We start from the raw sequence: 21,608 nt of genomic DNA, 5'->3' as shown, positions 1-21,608 counted from the left end.
GTTAAATAAAGGATAGAAGGAGCTCTATATTTGGGCGTAGAACCTGACCCTTCCTAGCCATAGGGCTGCTGGTACTAAGATGGGGCTGATCATGGCTGCCAGGATTGTTTTGAAGATGGGATATAGCACTATGGCTCTGTGATGGAGCCCCGTGTGTGTGCAGCTGTTGTTTTTGTATGCTCCAACTCTGGGGCCTAATTTTTCTTATGTTTTATCTTTGCTAAGAAATCTTTTTACCTGCCTTGCTGTGAGCTAGCATCTTTTCCCATAGTGTTGTCGATTTATCTGTGATATGAGAGTGAGTACAGGCACAGAGAGGGTCCACGTGATGAGGCCCACTAGGGGGAGATTCTGTATGCAGTGCTGTGCTTCATAACTTGATTCCCACAAAAGATAAAGACTTCTGTCCGCATCCAGTTGATGATCTCCCCAGGAAACCATACTAATTTTAAATGAAGGTAGTTTGTGGTCTGGCTTGGTATGGGCATGTGAATGACTTGTTTTGTGTGTCTTTGTGAAATGGTGTGACTCTTGAGGGTTGTTTTCTGAGGAGAGTTGGTCTTATGTAACAGCCTGTTTGAACACTCAGCCTCTAGATGGCAGTTTTGTATACGCATTGGTTGTTCTCTGGTCCAGTTGAACAGCACTTGCCATTTATACACTGGTAATTCAGAGTCGGCTGTGCCTGGGGGTTCTGTAGACGCGACCATTTATATAAGTATTACTACTTAAGGCAAAGAATATTTTCAGTGACTCATTCTTTCTCTTGAAGCTCCTTCCTCTCACCCTTCAGAGGCTACTTCATACCTACTCTCTGGCAGCAGCTAGCTGCCTGCCCACTTAGTCAGGCCTCTTTAAATCTTGCAGTTGAGTTGGCTGAACTAAGATGCTGGACTCTTCGCTTTGGGCATCGGGTTTGTCTTCTGTCCAGCCTGTGCTGAGAACCAAGCTTCTCCTTCCAGTTGCAGCCTTTATCTCACGTAGCAGCTGAACTGTTTTTCCTGGTTCCAGGCTTCCCGCCCCTCCCCTTCTCACTGCTTTTTTTGAACTGCTGTTTGACTTTGCCTTCCTGCCCACTGGGTTGGAGTGCTGGTCTCAATGCCATTGACCTTTCAGGCAGGAAATGGCTTTTCCTTCCTTAGAGGGTGTTATGCTGCTCTGACTAGGTGGCTGGGGGTGGGGTGGGCAGTGGTGGAGGGTGCGTGCGTTGTTCTTTCTGAATTGCTTCCTGGCTCTTAGGGATAGCAAACTACCAGAGAAGTTCTCAGACTCTGGAGTTTGCTAAGTCAGAACTTACTGAAGGTTTGGGGAAGGGAGGTTTTGTTTTGGCTCCTGATTAAGGAAAGCCTTGGCTGTTTGAACCTGTTTTTAAGTAGGATTAGGTTTTGGGGGTTAGAGAAGTGGATGGGAGACTGAACTAGCCAACCTGATTTCTATTCTCTAACCAGTGCAGTGAAATCTGTTGCTTTGTTGGTGAGTGCACACATTTATCTGCCAGTTTCTCAATATAGTATTTAAAAAAACCTCTCAACACCAAACATTGGCTGTTACATAAATCCCAAGAAAGAAAACAACCAGACCAGTAACTTCACTTGCTCTGTTCATTGTGAGACTGCAGAATCCAAATGGTGAGAGGGGTGGCAGATGAGCCTAAAGAGAGATTTGTCTTGCTTTGGTGTCAGTAGCAGTAATGAGAATTCACATTCACCTATCCCATGGACTAGTAATTCTTTCTCCTGGTGCATTGTGGTAACTGTGGCTGGCACATGGTACACACTTGGAAGTCAGTATTAGTTACACTCATGGGTCATGCACTTTAGTATGCTAGAAATTCATATGGTGTTTACAACTCAGATATCTTTTAAAATAACCCTGTACGGAGTTATCTGACTGGGGTGGCAATATTTACTCTTTAGACCAATATTCTTGCCAGTGTCCTACTTATTCTGACACCTTTTCTCTCAAGAGTCAGTGCTGTAGGCTTTAGTTGGTTGTGTTCCATTCATTCATTAGTATCAAATTCTTTCTCAATCATTGATTAGAAGCTGCATAGGAAAACCTCTTGGGGTGTGTGTGTGGGGAACTTTACTCCCTTCCTTCCTCTCTCCAAGTTGACAGTCTTCTCGAATTCTAGGACCACTCACACTCATTATAGATTAGTTTGCTGCAGCATTATGTGGGCCTTGCTTTAGTCTCTGGCCCACCTGGAAACAATACTAGATTTAGTTCTTAACAGCAATGGGCCATCTTTCACTTTGAGAAAGAGCCCCAAAGGACTGGGGATGTAGCTCAGTGACAAAAAGCTTGCCCAGCATGTCTGGGGTCCCAAGTTCAATCCTCAGCAACACAAATAAGCCAACTCAACAAAACAAAACAAAACAAAAACAAAACAAAACAAAAAAACTAAGCAACTTAAGTAAGTTAAAGGAGGCCTAATAATAACACTTAATTCATTTGTTTATTGTGAGAAATAAAGTCCTTAGTACAGTTTGGCATGGAATAAGCAGTAAATCTTAGCTAAATGTGGGAGCCACCAATTTGTGACCTCTGGTTTCTTTCATTTGTCCTCCACCCAGGTTACCATGGGACCCCCCTGACAGGTGGCAGCTGCCTCTGTGACCTGAACTTAGACTACTGCTTCTTTACCCCTCTGGCTCTATCCACAGTGAAAATGAAGAAGAGATAAAAGGCTACAGGTTTTAGAGAGAGCAGCCCAAGTCTATTTTCCTTGGGGTAGTAAAGAGCTTCTTGCCCTTGATTTGATTGCTTACCTGCTTTCTGTAAGCAGACATGGGTCGAATGCCATTCCCCAAGGCTGTTCTGCATGGCTTCGGGCATATCTGTGCAGACTTTGAGCCCTTTTTATTATATAGAACGTATCAAGAAGCAGTATTCCCAGCAGTGCTTCCTCTTTCTGGTACCTGACAAGCCCCTTTTACCCAGGAATAGAAAGCTCATTTCCCGAGCCTTCACTTTTTCAGCTTTAAGAGCACAGTGGGACACATTTCACACACAGGCTATCATAAGTTTCTGTGGGTTCCATAGTCCTTCTTTTGCCATTAACTAGACCCTTAAATCTACAGTGGTGTGGATGGGAGTCAAGAGTGAGCTGTCGCCACCTGGAGACTTAGCCTCATGAATGAGTGAGTAATCCCTAGATCTTTGGAGGTTGATTTAGAGAGGACAGCACTGTGAAGTTCTGATTGTGTTTCTCTCAGTGAGGTGGAGTCAGTCCTAGCATTTCCTTGTCCAATAGGAAGTAGGTCAATTGCCAAGCCACTGAGATCACTATTGTTGACTGATTCACGAGTAAGATTAGAAGCAGAAAGCTGTCTAGGAACCCCAGAATCTGCCCTGATTGTGCATTTGATTGTTCCTGGCTGACGAGAGGACTGTGGATGACATTGGTGGTCCTGGCTTTCTGGATAGAATTCTCTCCTGGTTAGTTAGGTTGTTTGTTTGTCAGTCAGCTTGACATTGGCTACTGTTACCTGCGGAGAGTAACCTCGGTTGAGAAAACACGTCCATCAGATAGGCCAGTAGGCAAGTCTGTAGGGCGTTTTCTGGATTAATGATTGATGTACGAGGGTCTAACTCACCGTGGATGGCGCCACCCCTGGCTGTGGATGGTGTGCAGAAGCAGGCTTAGCAAGCCCAGAGGAACAAACCACTTGAGCATCTTTCCATCATGGTCTCTGTCTCAGTCTCTGTCACCATGTTTCTGCCTTGCCTTCCTACCTTGCCTTCTCCTGAGGGTGGAGTGGGACCTGTAAGAGAAACACTCCCTTTCTTCTCCATGCTCTTTGTCTCCCCAGTAGAAACGTAATTAGAACAACTGCAAGAAGTTGTGTTGCTTTTTTGTGGGCTCTTTTCGGAAACCAGCATCAGAAGAGACGTAGGGATGACTAGCAGCATGCCTTGAGATAAATGAAGATGATTTTCTCATTATTATTATTTTTTTTTGAAGTTCAAATTTTTTTTATTAATTTATTCTTGTTACATCTCAATGGTTATCCCATCCCTTGTATCCTCCCATTCTTCCCCCCTCCCATTTTCCCCTTATTCCCCTCCCCTATGACTGTTCCTGAGGGGGATTACCTCCCCCTGTATATGCTCATAGGGTATCAAGACTCTTCTTGGTAACCTGCTATCCTTCCTCTGAGTGCCACCAGGTCTCCCCCTCCAGGGGACATGGTCAAATATGAGGCACCAGAGTACGTATGAAAGTCATACCCCATTCAACTGTGGAGAATGTTCTGCCCATTGGCTAGATCTGGGTAGGGGTTTAAAGTTTACCGCCTGTATTGTTTGAGCGGGACCCCTGAGCCCAAATCTGCCTATCATAATGTTTTACTTGTAGGTTTCTAGGACCCTCTGGATCCTTCTATTTTGCTATTCTCCCATGCTTCTCTCTTCTAGAGTCCCAATAGGATGTCCTCCCCTCTGTCCCAGTTTCCTGGTAAGTGAAGGCTTTCGTGGAACATGCCCCTTGGGCTAGTATGCAGATATAAGTGAGTATATACCATATGAGTCTTTCTGCTTCTGGGTTAACTCACTCATTATGATCATTTCTAGCTCAATCCATTTGTCCACAAATTTTGGGAATTCCTTGTTTTTAATAGCTGAGTAGTATTCCATAGTGTATATATACCACATTTTCTTTATCTATTCTTCTACTGAGGGACACTTAGGCTGTTTCCATGTTCTGGCAATTATGAATAAGGCTGCTATGAAATGGTTGAGCAAATGTTCTTGTTGTGTGCTGGAGCATCTTCTGGGTATATTCCAAGGTATATTCCAATAGCTGGGTCTTGAGGAAGCCCTATTCCCAGTTTTCTGAGATAGCACCAGATAGATTTCCAAAGTGGCTGTACTAGTTTGCATTCCCACCAGCAATGAAGGAGTGTTCCTCTCTCCCCACATCCTCACCAGCATGTGGTGTCGCTTGAATTTTTGATCTTAGCCATTCTGATGGGTGTAAGATGGAATCTCAGAGTTGTTTTGATTTGCATTTCCCTGATGACTAAGGAGGTTGAGCATTTCTTTAAGTGTTTCTCAGTCATTTGATATTCCTCTGTTGAGAATTCTGTTTAGTTCCAAACCCCATTTCTCAATTGGGTTATTTGGTTTGGTGGTGTTTAATTTCCTGAGTTCTTTATATATTTTGAATATTAGACCTTTGTCAGATGTAGGGTTGGTGAAGATCTTTTCCCAGTCTGTAGGCTGTCGCTTTGTTCTCTTGACAGTGTCTCCTGCCTTACAGAAGCTTCTCAGCCTCATATTATTACTTTAAAAAAAAAAGTTTTCACACATACACACTTTGCATGCTGACTGTTCTCACGTCCCACTTCTCTACCACCCCTGTCTCCACTCTTCCCTCCCCATACATTTTTCTCTTGCTGTTCATTTCTATTCAAGTTGGATCACTATTTTCGGTGTCACTCTTAGGCTGTGAGTGTAGCAGTGTTGAGAAACCTGCAGATCCTCATTCATGCTCCTCAGGCTGCCCCAGCTCCAGCACCAACAATATATTCACAGCTAGGAAGCGCCAGCCTTTGAGGAGATGCATTTTAGGTCTGGGCTCTAGAAAGGATTTTTAAATAGTTTGTGCCCTCTCTCATCTGGTGATTAGAGGGAACTTCTCCGAAGAGTTTCTAGAATTTGCTGAAGACTTCCTTTCCCTGTCCTTATCAGTTATCAGGCATTAGTTTTAAAAGGGAGTAGCAGTCCACTTCTGCTGGGGAGGGTAAAGGAAATAGCCATGATGTCAGACCTGGTGTTTTCCTTTAGCCTGGTGCTTGTGGGAGAAGTGTAATTTTCAGGGTAAGCATATTGCCGGTTAGGTGGACCATAGCACCAGCAAGTCTCTTTCCCCTTCTAAATTATTCTTCTGCCCTTCTCTAGGCATTTCTTTGATGCTACCCATACTTTCTATTGTCCCGCATTTGTCCTTGTGGTAATCACTAATTTTTTGGGAGTATTTACCTTGTGTTTTACCACTTGGAAATGTGCAATGCACTTCTTCAAGTTCGTGACATGGCCAAGGGTGCCATACCAACCCCAAGAGAAAAGCAATTAAACTTCTCTGTTCTGCTTTCCTGAAAGTGTAAGTCACACCTGCAGCAGAGAGCAGCTGCTGGTTCTCCAGAATCACACATCTGGAATAGTAGGGAGGCTCATGTGTTGACAAGAGATTGTAATTGTTGGTGTTTAAAACAAGTTCCTAGTTGAGGTACCACTGTAAACATCCCAAGCCTATGTTTTGAGGACTTTTTATACATATATATGCACATGCACACACATACAAAGACCCTGATCAAGATGAACATTGTATCCTTGAAGTTTCCTTCATACTCCTGCCCAGACACTGCCGTGCCCCTTCTTGGAGGTAGAATAACTTTTCTGACTGGTGTGAGGTTTTTAAGAGTTTGAACACCATGGAGCTGCAGTCAGTCAGATTGTAGGTCTTCATACCTAACTGCTGTTTCTAGTTGTTGTCGCATGCATGACGCCCCAGCATTTAGATATACTACAGTTTGTGTGTCCTCTTTTGTTGGACATTTTTGCTGCTGTAGTTTTGATTATTGTGAATAAAATGGCAAGTGTTCTGGAACGTGCCTTGTGGAGGACATAGGTGCTCGTCTTCCTTGGTGCTATGTATGGAAGTCGCATACAGTGTTCAGTTCTAGTTGCTATTGAAAACAAAGTCCTTAATTTCTTACCAGCAAAGTCTGAAAATCACATTACTAAATTATCAAGTTACCTTTTAATGTTCTTCATTCATGAGGTGCTGGGTATAGATCATTCTGCTTTTAAATTACATCTCCTCAATGAATGATCATTTGATGTTGGTTTCTTATATTTGTTGGCCATTTGGATCTCTGTTGTTCTTTGTCTATCCGTCCGTCTGTCTGTCTCTGTCTCCGTCTCTGTCTCCATCTCCCCTCCCCCTTTCTGTGTGTCTGTGTATGTGTGTGCGTGCATGCACACATGTGCATGCAATGTTGTATGTGCCTTAGTTAATGTTTTAGTGCTGTGAAAAGACACCATAACTATGGCAACTCTTACAAAGGAAAGCATTTAATTGGGGCTGGCTGACAGTTCAGAGGTTTAGCAGTTATAGTCACGGTGAGAAGCATGGTAGCGTACAGGCAGACATGGTGCTGGAGAATGAGAGTTCTGTATCTTAATCTACAGGAGTGAGAAGAGACAGTAAACCTCTAGGCCTAGCTCAAGCTGCTGAAACCTCAAAGCCTACCCCATAGTGACAGAGTTCCTCCAGCAAGCCGCACCTCCTAATAGTGCCACTCCCTATGGGTCTATGGGGGCATTTTCATTCAAACCACCATAGTATGTATGTACCTATGAAGGCCAGAAGAGAGCAGTGGGTACTATGGAGTTGGCGTTAAAGGGAGTTGTGAGCTGCCTGACATAGCTGCCCGGAACTGGAGAACAGCAAGCTCCCTTAACCACTGAAACAACTCTCCAGCCTTCTATCCTCCTTTGTGAAGTGCCTATTAAGATTTTTACTTGAATTTCATTGTTAATTTTCTCCTTGTTTGTTAACATTCCTCACATATCTGGAATATTGGTCTTACAGGAGATGCATATCTTAAAAATATTTGCTCTCACTTTTATTCTCAATGTATTTTTGACTTGAGATTAGTTTTTTGAGACAGGGTAGCACAGGCTGTCCTTGAGGTCACTGAAGATGACTTAAACTTCTGCTCCTTCTGCCTCTACCTCCCATGTGGTAGAGCTGCAGATGTGTTCCATTCTGCCTGGTTTATATGGTGCTGGGATGCCAACTGAGAGCCTCATATATACGGATACCTACTGACTCGGCTACCTCCTAGCCTCTGTGCTTTCATTCTCTTATTATTATCTCTTAATAAATGTGTCTTCTTTATTTTGGTGAGATCTAACTTACCAGTATTCATTTTCCTTGTGGTAGCACCTTTAAACATTTTTTAAAATTAAAATATAATTAAATCATTTTCTTCTTTCTCTTCCCTCTAGCCCCTTTCATGTACAGCCTCTGCCCCCCCCCCCCCCAGTTCATGGCCTCTTCCTCTCTTTCTGTAGTTGTTACACATATGTGTATATATTCCCTAAATATCTAAATGCAGTCTGCTCAGTCCATATAATAATGTTACTTGTATGTGTTTGATTTCAGGGCTAACCACTGGTGTTGGATAACCAGCTGGGGAAGACTTTTCTTCCTTCCCACTGTCAGCGTTCCTTAGTTGCTTTTAGTTCTTTGTCTGTGATTGGAGCCCTCTGAGGGTTACCCCATTACATGTTAGCATGCTTGTTGTTCTTGCCCTGTTCAGGTCTTGGTTAGGCAGCCATGAAGATGAGATTTCATGGATGTAGCTTCCATGGAAGTTTTAAGGGATACGACCTCACAGCAGACATCCCAGTTCTCTGGATCTCCGAGTCTTTCTGCCAGCAGCACCTGCTTTGTTCTATTTTTTAAAAAAATCATTGCCTTTCCTTCACTTGCTGTTTCGAGGGAGGAAAATGTAAAAAACCACTGCTGTGGAAGTCAGTCCCCGTCATACCTGGAGGGAGCGGCCTGGGAGACCCCTGGGGGAAGAAGAATATTTATGAATATTTGGGTTTGTAGAGCCATTCATCATTCTGTTATGTTTATTCCATGTGGGAACTCTTAAAGGAGCTGTAGGAATTCTCGGTCAGTTTCTATGCCAGAGGAATTGGGTTGTACACACAAATTCCCTGGGGCTCTTTCTGGTGCCTCCACGTTGGGATGGCATCATCTACCTGGGCTAGGAGTCGGATTGTGGTCATGGACTAGCTGTCCTGCTGACTGGCTGCAACCAGGGGAAAGTTCTTACCTCTCTGAGTCTTGGTTTTCTTGTCTTTTAATGGAGATAGTGAGAATGCACTCATCTCACGTCTAGGTGTGAAGACTAGTTTGTAGAGTGCTCGGCACAGCAGGTGTGCCCCGTGCTGGGCTGGACTGCTGCTCCCCATCACTGTGTTGTATAGAACCAGGAAGATCTCCAGCCCTATGCCCCAGCTGCCTTTCACTGTCCTTAGTTCCCTTCTATGTCCCATGTTCCCTCTCTCTTCTCCTTCACTCTCTCATCTCTGCTATGGAAAACCAACACACACCCCAAATGTGAAGTAAATAGACACGCTGCAAGAGGAAGTTTGAATTTGGCTGATATGGAAAGTTTCACGTCACAGAAGGTTTTTCTTACTTTATTTTGTTTAGACATATGTTGTTAATTTAGGAGACTTGAGACAGTAACCAGAGGTACTGTTTGATTCCAAAATAAGGTTGACCCTTTTATCTTGGTGTCATAGGAAAATAACATGTAGGATTTACGTTAGTATTTTTAATGTAATAAAGCAAAATTATAAATATTTCTACCTAGAAAGTATAGTGCTGGATCTAGATGAGAAAATTGTGTGAATTTGGGGAATAGAATTACAACTAAATGTGTTTATGCACTTTATCTACCATCTGTCATTCAGGGTGTGCCACACCTCATACAAAAGTAGAAAGACTGCATGTGGGAAATAATTTGTATTTTATAGATATATTTGAAGCGAAAACAGCTCATTTTGACTTCCCTAGTTACTAAGCCACCCACCCCTTTACAGCCTCTGAGTCTTTCTGAACTTCCTCTTGGTGGCTTTGGGTGGAAATATCACGCCATAGGCCACGAAGTTGATGTGACATATGTGATACCTCTGCACTCTTGGTGTTTGGGCACCCCTTGTGTTTAAAATTGTTTTCTTGCAGGACAGGGATGGGGCATGTGTTGGGGTGGAGCAGATGGTTTTCAGGGCTTTTACTCTGATTTATCAGGCCCAGAAGTTCAGTTTCAGTAGGGTGGGGTTGGATTGGGAATCTACAGTTTTCTTTTCTTTTTTTTTTTTTAAAGATGGATTGCTCAACTTAAACAGGTGGTACCAGCAAACAAAACAAGACAAGCAAATAACAGAAGGTACAGCTGCACCCCGAGAATGGAAGCTGGGCTCCTGTAGACTTGGCAGCTGGCTATAGCTTTTTAGGCTTTTGATTTCAAAGCACCACGGTGCTCGGTTTTGTTTTGTTTTCTTTTAAAGTTAAATTTTATTAATTTATTCAGATTACAACTTAGTTGTTATCCCATCACTTGTATCTTCCCATTCCCCCCTCCCTCTCACTTTTACCCTATTCCCCTCTCCTAGGTCTAAGACCGAGGGGACCTCCTCCCCAACTCTATGGTGATAGGCTATCAAGTCTCATCTTGGTGCTCAGTTTTGAAAGGAGGAAAGGGAACAATGACTCCACTCTGCCTCCAGGCCGCAGGCTCAGTTCTGAGCAGCCACGTCTGGGAGAGAAATGGTCATTTGGGTGTGAGAAGAGTAGGGAGCGATCTGGAAGAAGCAGTGGAAAGACTCACCGTTCTCACATGGTGCTAATACCCAGTGTGGCCTCAAGGAATGATGTCCTTTTCAGGAATCAGGGTCTTCCATCCTCAACACACCCACCTCCTTTAAACCTCATAGTCCTGTCTGCCCCGATGGAGATAGACTTGTTGGGGCATCTCCTCTCCTCCCCTTTCTCTTTCACATCCCCTCCCACCTCATGCTCCTTGCACCCCTGACCTCTGAACTCTTCACCTGAGGTGATTTTGCTTGCTGAGGTAGGAAGGTGGCTGGCAGGAGCTGAGTGCGGTGTCTCTCTCCAGCATGCTCTCCTTCTGAAAAGTGGGTATTTCTTAGATACTGTAATTACAGCTTTGAAAACTGTAGGTGGAAGGCACTGTGGGGGGATGGTGGGTGAAGAGGCACAGCTGTCTGTGTGAGCATATATAAGTGTATCCTCTTGGTTGGACAGTGGACACTAGCCATGAACAGAGGTTACGGAGATTGGCATGAAGATGCTTGCTGTCTGGCACCCTGGTTTGGGTGGATGTAGTACCACACTGAGGGCATGTGCGCACAAAGGACAACTGCACTTTAGTTTTTGATCATTTGATCTCTCTTCCTGGCTTTCAGGATTTCTGAAATTTTGGAGATGAGGGCTTAAAAGAGCTATTCTTAAACTTAAAAATATTTTTTTTATTGTTTGAGGATTTTATACATTACATAATATGTTTTGATCAAATTCACCTTTGAGCCCTTCCTTTCCTTCCGGGTGCTTTCATATCCCTCCGTTCTCTCTCTCTCTGACAACTTCAGCACGCATTTTAAGCCCACTGAGTCCACTTAGTGCTGTCAGCGTGTGCATGGGTGTAGGCCTAAGCACTAGAATATGGGCAGTTTGTCAGACCACCTCCTCCATGGGGAGGCACTCTGTCTTCCAGCTGCCAGCAGCTGCCAATAGCGTCTTAGCTAGAGGTGGGGTCCACCGGTGTTAGGATTTCTGAGGGTGGCTGCGCTCTTTATCAATTTCATAGACAGTAAATTGTTGCAACAGAATGCACATATGTCTGGAGGGGAATGGTTTGTGGGCAACATGCGACCAACACCGAGTAAGGAAACTCTGCTTTGAGGAGTGTGTGACATTCTCCTTGAGTCACTTTGCTGCCCAGTGTTTTCTGTAAAGGTCTGGTGTTTTCTGTGAGGCGTACCATCTGTAAAGGTCTGGTGTTTTCTGTGAGGGGTACCATCTGTAAAGGTCTGGTGTTTTCTGTGAGGGGTACCATCTGTAAAGGTCTGGTGCTGTGTGCGCTGTTGGGAGAGCTTGTGCCCATTGTGAGTATCAAGTAGATTTCAATGGGAGCACGATAAGTGAATGCCTGTGCAGCACAGCTTCTGTGCAGTCATCAAAACAGTTCACATGTATTTAATACAATTGTAATCGCGAAGCCTATCCACATCATCAAAGTTGGTGACAAAAGCAGTTTAGGAGCGTTGGAGTTGATACAAGAAGTATGACGACGTCAGCGTGGGTATGTCTCTCTCTATCCACAGGCGACTCAGCTCGCTTGAGAAACACTTGACTTCATTCCCCCTTCAAGCAAAACACCCTATTAATTAAGCAAGTGGGTCACAATCCAAGGAACAAACAAGCTCTAAAGTTAGTAATTTGTGTCCTTTACCTCTTGTTCCTGTGTGAGAGAAGGGCGTGAGGAGGTGGCTTTGCTCTCTGAGATGGGAGCGTGGCTAACAGGAGCCGGGTGCTATGCCTCTCCTCATGCAGTTGGCTTCAGCACCCTCTCACTCTGACAAGTGGATATTTCTTAAATATTCTTAAATACTGCCAATGTCTCTTTGTATGGCACTGTGGTCACGTCTGTGTGTCTCCTTTCTCTGTAGGCCAGGGGTTATCACCATGCAGGCGTTGTCAGAGGAGGACCGTAGGCTCTGGATGGAAGCCATGGATGGCCGGGAACCTGTAAGTAACAATTCAGGGAAGTGGAACAATGCAGACCCCAGCGAGCAGTGTGCTGCTTCCCTGCAGAGAGGCTGCTGCTGCTGCTCTAAAGCCCTGGGTCCTTGAAAGCAATGTCTCAGGGGCGTTTTTAATTTGTAGACTGATGTTTGTTAGTTACTACAGTCCCCCCTCCCCCACCGCCCATATGTATGTAACTCCGTAAGGTAGAAATTCTTTGTGAAGGTACAGCAGCTTTGCCCCATTATAGACACAGGTACATTGTTTCTGGGCATCTTGAAGAGGCAGAGTTGTCTGGATTGCTGGATGGCTATTGACCATATGTTGCCTCCACAGAGCCTGCTGCAGAGCCTTAGGCCGGCTGCTTTTAATGGGATATATATTTGTAAAAGCATACATAGGCTACACAGCATCTTTATCATTGTCATCTGGCTAGGTTTCCCATTGCTATGGTGATTCACACCTCATGGTAAGCACTGGGACATTATCAGGGTAGATGGAAGCAGTTAAGCCTGTGACGTGATCTGTGCTCCCATTTCAGAGATGCTGGCCTCAGCAGGGTTGTTGTGTGATCTTGTGGTTGTTATGCAATGTGTGATGTGTAAAGCCCATCCGAGAGCTCTGGGGTAAGTCCCCAAATAGGCCTTTTTATCTTGATTCTGAGAATCCCAACTACAGTTTTACAGTAGTAAGGTCACAAAAATCTTAAGAGTAAAGTCTAGCTAAGTTCCACCATAAAAGATAAAAAGACTCTACATGGATAAGGCCGTGATTCAGAGAGGGAAACATGTACCTGAAAAGGCAGCTCATGGCCTCTGCTTTCTAGAGGACACTGTGACCCAAACCACTTCCCCTTGCAGATGATCTCAGTGCGTCTGTGGCTTTTTTCCAGGCTATGCTGGTTGGATGATCTGTCAGTATAGACGCATATGCTGCTGCACCCAACTGCATGCTCTATAAACACAGGACTCATCTAGTTAACAAAACATAAGCAATAACTAGTGTTTGTATAACTTTTAGTCATATAGATCCGTATTTAAGCAGCTAGTTACAAGTTGGGCAAAGTTGGATAAACTATAATGAAACAACTGTTTAATCTGAATTCTTTCCTTGGGCCAAAATATAATATAGTCTCAATTTTTCCTATGTACATTGTTATCTGTAGAAATGTTTCTCACTGTCTTAGGAAATAGGTGTTGGTATTCAATGTATAGATGAAAAAACAGTCTGAGAGAGATTAAATAACACACTGCCAGCTTCACAGATAATAAGTGGCTAGTTTTGTAGAGAACAAGCCAGGATGCTGTACAGTGCACGTGTGGATGGAAGTGTGTGTGCCTGTCAGAGCGCTCACTTGGGCCCGCACCCAGGCTCTGATAACCTGACCCATGGTTCCCTGGCTTGTTCTCTCAGTCCCCGGCTTCAGCTTGAAACTGGAGTTGGAAGCATCCCAGGAAAGCACTGTGAAGTACTGCTTCACAGTGTGCTGCTTCCAGTAGTCAACATGATGTGGCCATGCCTGCCCTCATGTGAGAATCAAGAAATCCAGATGCACAGAGGTGGCCACTGGCCTTGCCAGTCAGTTTCTAGTGTACTTCAGGGAGGAGGAGGATAAGAGGTGCAGTGAGTGGCCGCCAGGCTCCGCTGCATGGCACAGCTGAGGCCTGTCCCTGGGTGGACTAGGTCTCATCCTTAATAGACATATATTTTCAGCCTGTCTTCTAAAGCTTCATGCTTAGTTCCTTCTGCAGTACTGACTTTCTCTGGCTCTCTTGAGGTACTCCTCAAACTCAGAGAGTAGGAGATCCCCAGAGTGAAAAACCCTCTCATTGTGTGATAGTCTTGATATGATTTTTAAAAAACCAAACCAAACTAAGCCAAAACAACAACAACAAACCCATCCCTCGTGCCCCAGCTCAACTTCTGATTCTGTGGTAGCAGCGTCTTAAGCCCCCTCCTCCACGCTGCCTCCTCCCTGCCACCTGATAGCTGTGTGTAGCTGGCCTCGTCCTAGCCGCTCCAGCCTTCCATAGGTTAACACCTGGTGAGATCGAAAGTGTACTCTTGGAGGGAAAAAAGCATAGCTTTGCTCCAGAATGTACACATTAATAATAAGACTAAACATAAGACAGTTTTGTCTCTAAACATTCTATAAGCCTGTTGCCACAGAGGAACATATAACTTGTGTTGGAAACTACACCTCTGTGTGCTTTTCAGTGTCCTAAAGGGAAATATAAATACAGACAAATGAGGACTGTGTAATTGACAGTAACGTGAGGTGTAATTTTGTCTCCTGCTGTTGAGGGCATAGTAGACAATTAGCAGCTCCATTTTAATCACCTTCTCCCTAATTAGTTAAATGTGTCCCCTTGGGAGTTTTGGTTTTCTCTGGTTGGCTTTTCCACAAGCTGCTCTTAGAATAATTTCTTAATATTGAGAGGTTTTCTTAGGGAGATATAAATATGGACACCTGCTGACCTACAATATTACTCAGTATTAGAATGTTTTTGGAGGTGGTGCTGCAGAATTTTTGTTGTTGTTGTTCTTTCATTGTTCAGTAACAATTTAGGATGGCTTGCAGGGGGCATCTAAATAAACCACACCCTAGTTGATTTTGTAACATGTTAATTATTATATAAACCACAGTTTTGGCCAATAATCACATTGTAAAAGACATTGAATATTTTCATGGTATTGATGGATATGTGATAGAGGAAGAAATTGGAGCTGTGTTTCAACATTACACATTATGGATTTTATCCACATACCAATGAGACCTTTCAATTCAAATGACGAAGCCCTAGTTCAGACTTGCTTGAGAAAGAGCTGTGTTTGTTGGATGGTGTAACTGAAAATGGCACAGGGTAGTTTTTTTGTTTGTTTGTTTGTTTGTTTTTCGGCCCATTTGAATCAGTTACATACATGTTTGGAGCTGGCTGCTTTTCTGCTAGCTGTATTTTCACATACAGCAAGAGGCTTCCTAAGTATTCCAGGCTTACATCTTATATCAGGCATACATCATCATCATTACCATTATCATCATCTTTATCATCTTCATTTTCTGAGATATTCTTACTGTGTAGTTCAGGCTTGCCTCCAATTTGCAGTGTGTGTGTGTGTGTGTGTGTGTGTGTGTGTGTGTGTGTGTGTGTGTGTGTCTATACACAAGCATACATGATATTGGAGTTTGAGCCAAGGACCTTGAGCTTGCTATGCAAGTGTTCTGCCATTGGCCTGTATTTCTAACTCCTACATCTTATTAGGAATTTGTGCCAGTAAAATTTGTGAAACAGGCCGGATAGTATTTCAGACTTTGTGGGCCACATAGTGACGTTTATAGCTACTAAGGTTGCTATATTTGTTCAAAAGTAGCCAAAGACAGTATACCAACGAATGAATATGGCTGTCTTTCAGTGAGATTTTTGCTTACAAAAACAAGTCAATTGTATTTAGGTTAAGTTTTTGATCTATACATACATTGGTAAGAGTTTTTTTCAAAATAATTTTAAAGGAATTCCATATTTGCATTTTATTAACATAAGCACTTTGTCCAGAGGATGCCATAGGTGAAGAGACCAGACTTGACATGTTCACTAAAACTGTTAGTGATGAATGTTGGCATCCTCTGAAGAAAAATCATTGCTGCATGGCAGAGGAGGGTGGGCATGAGATTGGGAAAAGGAGTCATTTTTTTCCTCTGAGACCCATCTTCTAAACCCTATCTTTTCTCTGATCTCTGGTACTCGATCACATGTCCATCACCAATGTCACACTTAGCATAAAAGACAAAATGCTTCCCCCAAGACAGGGACAGACATAGACCTACCATTCATTCAGCTGACCAGCTGACTAGCTGGTGTATGAAAGCAAAAAAATAATCCAAAAGGGATATATTGGAAAGGAAGATGTAAAATTGCCACATTTTCATATAACATGATTATGCAGGAAATGTGAAATAGTCCAAAAACAACCCCCCCCCCCAAATAGCCACTAGGAATTAGATGGTAAGTTCTCCAAGATGATGAGGTATTAGTTTCTCTCTCTACTCTATCATTGTATTTCTGTAACTTAGCAACAAGCAAATGGGATCCAAACTTGCAAACACATTGTAGTCACTTACCTCCAAAATAACACTTAAGCACAGATTTCAGTAAGCATTGGAGAGTGTCAGTGAAAGCAGAGCTGAATAAATGGAGAAACCTACTGGACAAGTATATCAGGGGTTCAGCTTGTAAAGAAGTCAGCTCTCTCCAGACTGGTCCATAGGATTAATGCAATCCCTATCAAGATAGCAGAAAATTCTCTCTAAAATTTATACACAAAGGTGCAGAAAGTAGAAGAGCTAAAAAGAATCAAGTAAGAATAATTAAACCATTCTCTTTTAAGACCCCCTTTATGGTGACACTAATCAAAACATTGTATTGACAGAGAATAGGCACCTAGATCAATGGAACAGAATAAAGGACCCAGAAATAGACTCCTACAGAAATGCCCAATTGATTTTAAACAGAAGTGCAAAAGCAATTCAATTAAGAAAAAAAATCCTTTTCTTTCTTTATTTTTTAAATAAACAATCCTGCCCCCCAAATGGTGCTTTTTGAAAGTAATAGACACCACAGGGAAAAAACCAGGAATCTCAACTTAAATCTTATGTTTTTTACATATTAATTAATTCAAAGTCAATCATAAATTTATGCATAAAATGTAAAACTATAAGACTTTTAGAAGACTAAGATAAAAATGTTTGGATGTAGAGCTAAGTGAATTTTTCAACACAATACCAAAAGTATGGACTACAGATTTAGGTGGGGAAGGGGATAATTTTTTTTCTTCAGCAAATTTAAAACTTTTGTTTGTGTACATGCAACATGCAAGATCCTGTTGAGAAGAAGAAAAGAGAATTTATAGACTGGATAAAAATGTTTGCCAGGCATTTTCCTGTTAAAGGACCTGCATATAAAAATGTAAAAAAACTTTTAGAACAGTTAGACACCCAATTAGGATATAGACAAAAGACACAAAGAGCTGTTTTAAGTTGAACTTATATGGGCTGAAGAACAAGTCTCAACAGTTCCGAGCATGGGCTGCTCTTGTAGAGGGCCAGATTTTGGTTCCTAGCACCCACCATAAGCAGCTTACAACTGCCCAGAACACTAGCTTTGGGCATCTGATGCCCTCTCCTGGCCTCCACAGGCACCTGAATGCACATGCACACACATAAATAAAAACAAAATAACTCTTAAAATGAAGTTATAGAAATGATATAAAAGCACACACAAAAAGCTTCCATATCATTAGCCATTTGGGAAATACAAATTAAAACCATAGTGTGTGGAGGTCATTACAGAAATCTATAATCATTTAAAATTGTAGAGTTATGGAGCCCAGTCCCAAATGATAGATCTACAATATAATTGTCTCACCTCAGGCTCAGGGATGATTGCAGATGACGGATGGAAAGATTGTAAGAGCCAAAGGATCAGGGAGGTCGCTATGACAATGTGTTCTCCTTTGAATGTCAGAAGCTACACCCATAAAGTCTCACCAACATCACTACCTAAACATGAGCTGAATAAGGAAGACCACAATACACTAATGTGGGTGAGGGAAGCCCAGGAGGCCTCAGACCTGCACGGAGAACTACACGCAACTAAGGAATGCTGAGAGCAGAAGAAAACCGTCTCCTGGAAAGAGCACACCAATTGGTCATTGTCTTAGGGTTACTATGAAACACTATGACTAACAGCACTTGAGGGAGGAAAGGATTTATTTATACTTCTGCATTGTAGTTTCATCACTGAAGGAAGTCAGTACAGGAACTCAAGCAGGGCTGGAACCTGGAGGCAGGAGCTGATGCAGAAGCCATGGAGGGATGCTGCTTACTGGCTTGCTCCTCATGGCTTGTTCAGCCTGCTTTTTTAAATAATACCTATGACCACCAGCCCAGGAATGGTGTCTTAGGGTTTTATTGCTGTGACGAGACACCATGATCATGGCAACTCTTATAAAGGAAAACATTTAGTTGGGGCTGGCTTATAGTTTAGAAGGTTAGTCTATTGTCATCATGGCAGGAATCATGGTGGCATACAGGCAGGCATGTGTTGGAGAAGTAGATGAAAATTCTGCATCTGGATCTGCAGACAGCAGGAAAAGACAGTGAGCCAATAGGCTGGGTCTAAGCTTCTGAAATCTCAAAGCCAACACCCCAGTGACATACTTCCTCCAACAAGGCCACACCTACTTTTAACAGGGCCACTCCTTAAGAGTCCACGGGGACTGTTTTCATTCAGACCACCACAGATGTCACCACCCACAATGGCCTCAACCCTCCTTCATCCACCACTAATTTAAACAATGATTTACAGGCCTGCCTACAACCTAATCCTATGGAGATTTTTTTTTTTTAATTGATGTTCTCTCCTCTCAGATGACTAACTTGTATCAAGTTCACATAAAACTATGCAGGACAGTTATTCAATACCAATTGGTTAGCTCTAAAAAACATGCATAAATGTAACATTAGACTGAGCAAGTCGTATTTATTATGTGTTAGGAATATGTATATAACAACAATTAATGCAAAAAAAAAAGCCAAATTGAAAGAGGGCAAAGAAAGGGGTGTCTGAGAGGGGTTGGAGGGAGGAAAGGAAGGGGGAAATGATGATATAATTGGATTATAATCTTTAAAAACAGAATAAAAAACCACAATGTGCTGTCAATGAACTCCCTCCATGAAAGGTTGAATTTTACATTAGTACAAACAAGAAATGACTATGGGGACCTAGAGGAAATTGGTCCACTTATACTTTGGTGTTAGGAGTGTGAAGCTGAAACAACTCCTTTGGAAAGTTACCGGCAGCTTTTCTCATGTTGATAAAGTAACTATTCCCTTGCCGTAGGACCTGCAGTTGCTTTGAGACATTTTCTCCAGAATGAAATGTGCAACACATAAATATGTACACATATTTCAGAGCAACTTTGTTCATGATAGCTCCAAACTGGAGATAACCCAAATCCATTTCTGGAGTAAGCATTTTTATTGGCTGCTCCATAGAGCAGGGCTACATCCATAGAGAGGACTATTATTTTGCTATAGAGAGAAACAAACTTGTGATACCCCTCCACTACCAGCTGTATGCACCTCAGGGTATTATGCAAGTTGAGAGAGCAAGTCTGGGCATGGATATATAGTGTATGTTTCCACTTTCTAGCATGCTTAAAGTGACAGAGAATTGGAGAATAAAGCAGTAATTCCCAAGGGGTGGGGACACTGAGGTTGGAAAACAGAAGGGGTAGCACAGTTTTGTCTCATAACTCTAGTAGTTCTATGAAACTATGTCAAACTGTATGTATCTACTTCTGTGTAGTTTAACACACACACACATACACATTCACAAATACCAAAAACATATGCCAAACCTGGTATGAATGGGGTGTGTAATCTGGTTAATGCTATGGCACTAATGGTAACTTCCTGGTTTAGATGTTACAGGAGGTACTATCGTGGGGGAAGTTGAATAAAACAGTCATAGGACACTTCCAACTAATCTTGCAGTTTTATATCATTTGAAAACAACAAGAAAACCATGTTAGCTAGTCACATAAAGTTTTTAAACTATTCTTCCAGATTTCCTTTTACTAAGTCTAGGTTGACAGGCAACAGAGTCACTATTGTAGCCACATTAGTTTTTATTTTACTGCACTGTGGCCATTGTTTAAAGTGTGGTAGTAGGCCACTTTCTTTATTAAATTGGACATGGAAGCCACACTCAGTTCCATTTCAGCCTGAAGTACACTATGAGACCCTGTCTCAAAAAGGTCAAGAAACAAAACAAGCAAAAACATACATTCTCTTCAGCATCATCAGCGACTTACGTCTGATGCTGCCTGCAGCATGCCAGTTCCTACTTTGTGGATTCTTCTTTCTTCTACTCTTTCAACCCCTTAACACTAAATAAGAGAAAAAAGAATAGACAGGAAAGGAGAGAGATCCTTGAATGAAGTCCGCGCCTGGAAAGGGGTGGCATCACAGTTAGACTACTTCTTGCTGATTAGGGGCGAGTTTGATCTTCACAGTCAGGATGTCTAGTTTCTTCTTGTTGTTGTTCTTCCTTGCACATAACTACTTACCAAACCGCACCAACAGCAATCAACAACAAACAACTGCCTTTAGGAGCACAGCCAAGATCCATGGCTCTGGAGAACCTGTGATTCCCAGTGACATCCTGAGCCACCTTTCCACAGATGCTGCAGACACGGGTGCAGTTGTAGTGACTCCAAGCTGCTTGCCTTTAGCAAACATGCCTAGCCACCGTACATAGAGGGAAGTGGGGACAGCTCTGGGAACAAGGGTCATGGCAAAATGAGATTTACTTTCTGAAGGTTCTCCAAGCTGTACTGTTTACACAGCTCGGAGGAAGATTTCATGACAAATGTATTTGCTTGCTTTGTTTCCTGATCTTCTGGAGACATGGTCTCATAGTGTAGTTCAGGCCGAAGTGGCATGCAGCGTGGGAGATACGGGTGTCAGCCATCAGGCCCTGCTGGGCAACCAAGAGCAATGGCAGTAGTCTGTAGTTTTTAAATGCCTCTAGGGTACCTCTGACCAACAGCCCTAAGAGAATTATCACACAGCTGGCACTAGGCTTTGTGTTTGGCAACCTGTGGCTTCTGGACGTGCATGCGTGCGTGTGATGGCTTCTTACTTGTAGAGAGGTACAGGGAGCAGTGTGTGTGTATGCGTGTGCACATGTATAAAACGGTAGATTTCCATGCTGCTTTCTACATATCCCACCATTCCTACTTTCTTTACCCTCCTACACCACCTCCTTCTTCTACCCTCTGATCCTCCTTCCCACTTAAACTTTCTTCCCCCTTCTCAGTTCAGATCATTTATGTTCTATTTTGTAGGATTTCCCCACATAACTCTATTACGCTTTTAGTTTAATTACTTTAGTAAACCTTCAGCTAATCTTGAAAGTTTAATATATATATAATTTCCCATATTATTGCCAAATTGGTCTCTTATTATAGCATGATTCATACTTTGGCTATAAAATGCTATAGAAACATAAAGTGTGATTCATGTATAAAGCAGTTTGATTCCTTTTTCTCTGACCTAGAGGTGACACCCATCAGTTTTCTCAGCTCTGCCTTCAAAGCCTAGGACACAGTCCTAGCTTTTCCACTAGTTTCTTCTTGGCTGATAGGGCTTTTCTACTCATTTCTGCCAGTATCTCTTGTCTGCTAG

At 42.8% G+C, this 21,608-nt stretch overlaps 1 protein-coding gene across 4 annotated transcripts in view; it reads left to right on the top strand.

The window, feature by feature from the left end:
- Window positions 1-21,608, top strand: part of ARHGAP26 (Rho GTPase activating protein 26) — a 382,879-nt gene that overhangs the window by 139,910 nt on the left and 221,361 nt on the right. For all 4 annotated transcript variants that reach the window (XM_084779977.1, XM_084779979.1, XM_084779980.1 and 1 more), the window contains one exon: window positions 12,283-12,361. In XM_084779977.1, coding sequence (XP_084636103.1) covers window positions 12,283-12,361 — 79 coding nt within the window. The remainder of the gene's footprint in view (window positions 1-12,282; window positions 12,362-21,608) is intronic.

Source organism: Acomys minous, assembly GCF_964271855.1.
Source record: "Acomys minous genome assembly, chromosome: 4".
NCBI lineage: Eukaryota > Metazoa > Chordata > Mammalia > Rodentia > Muridae > Acomys > Acomys minous.
This window is presented reverse-complemented; position numbering and strand designations above follow the sequence as displayed.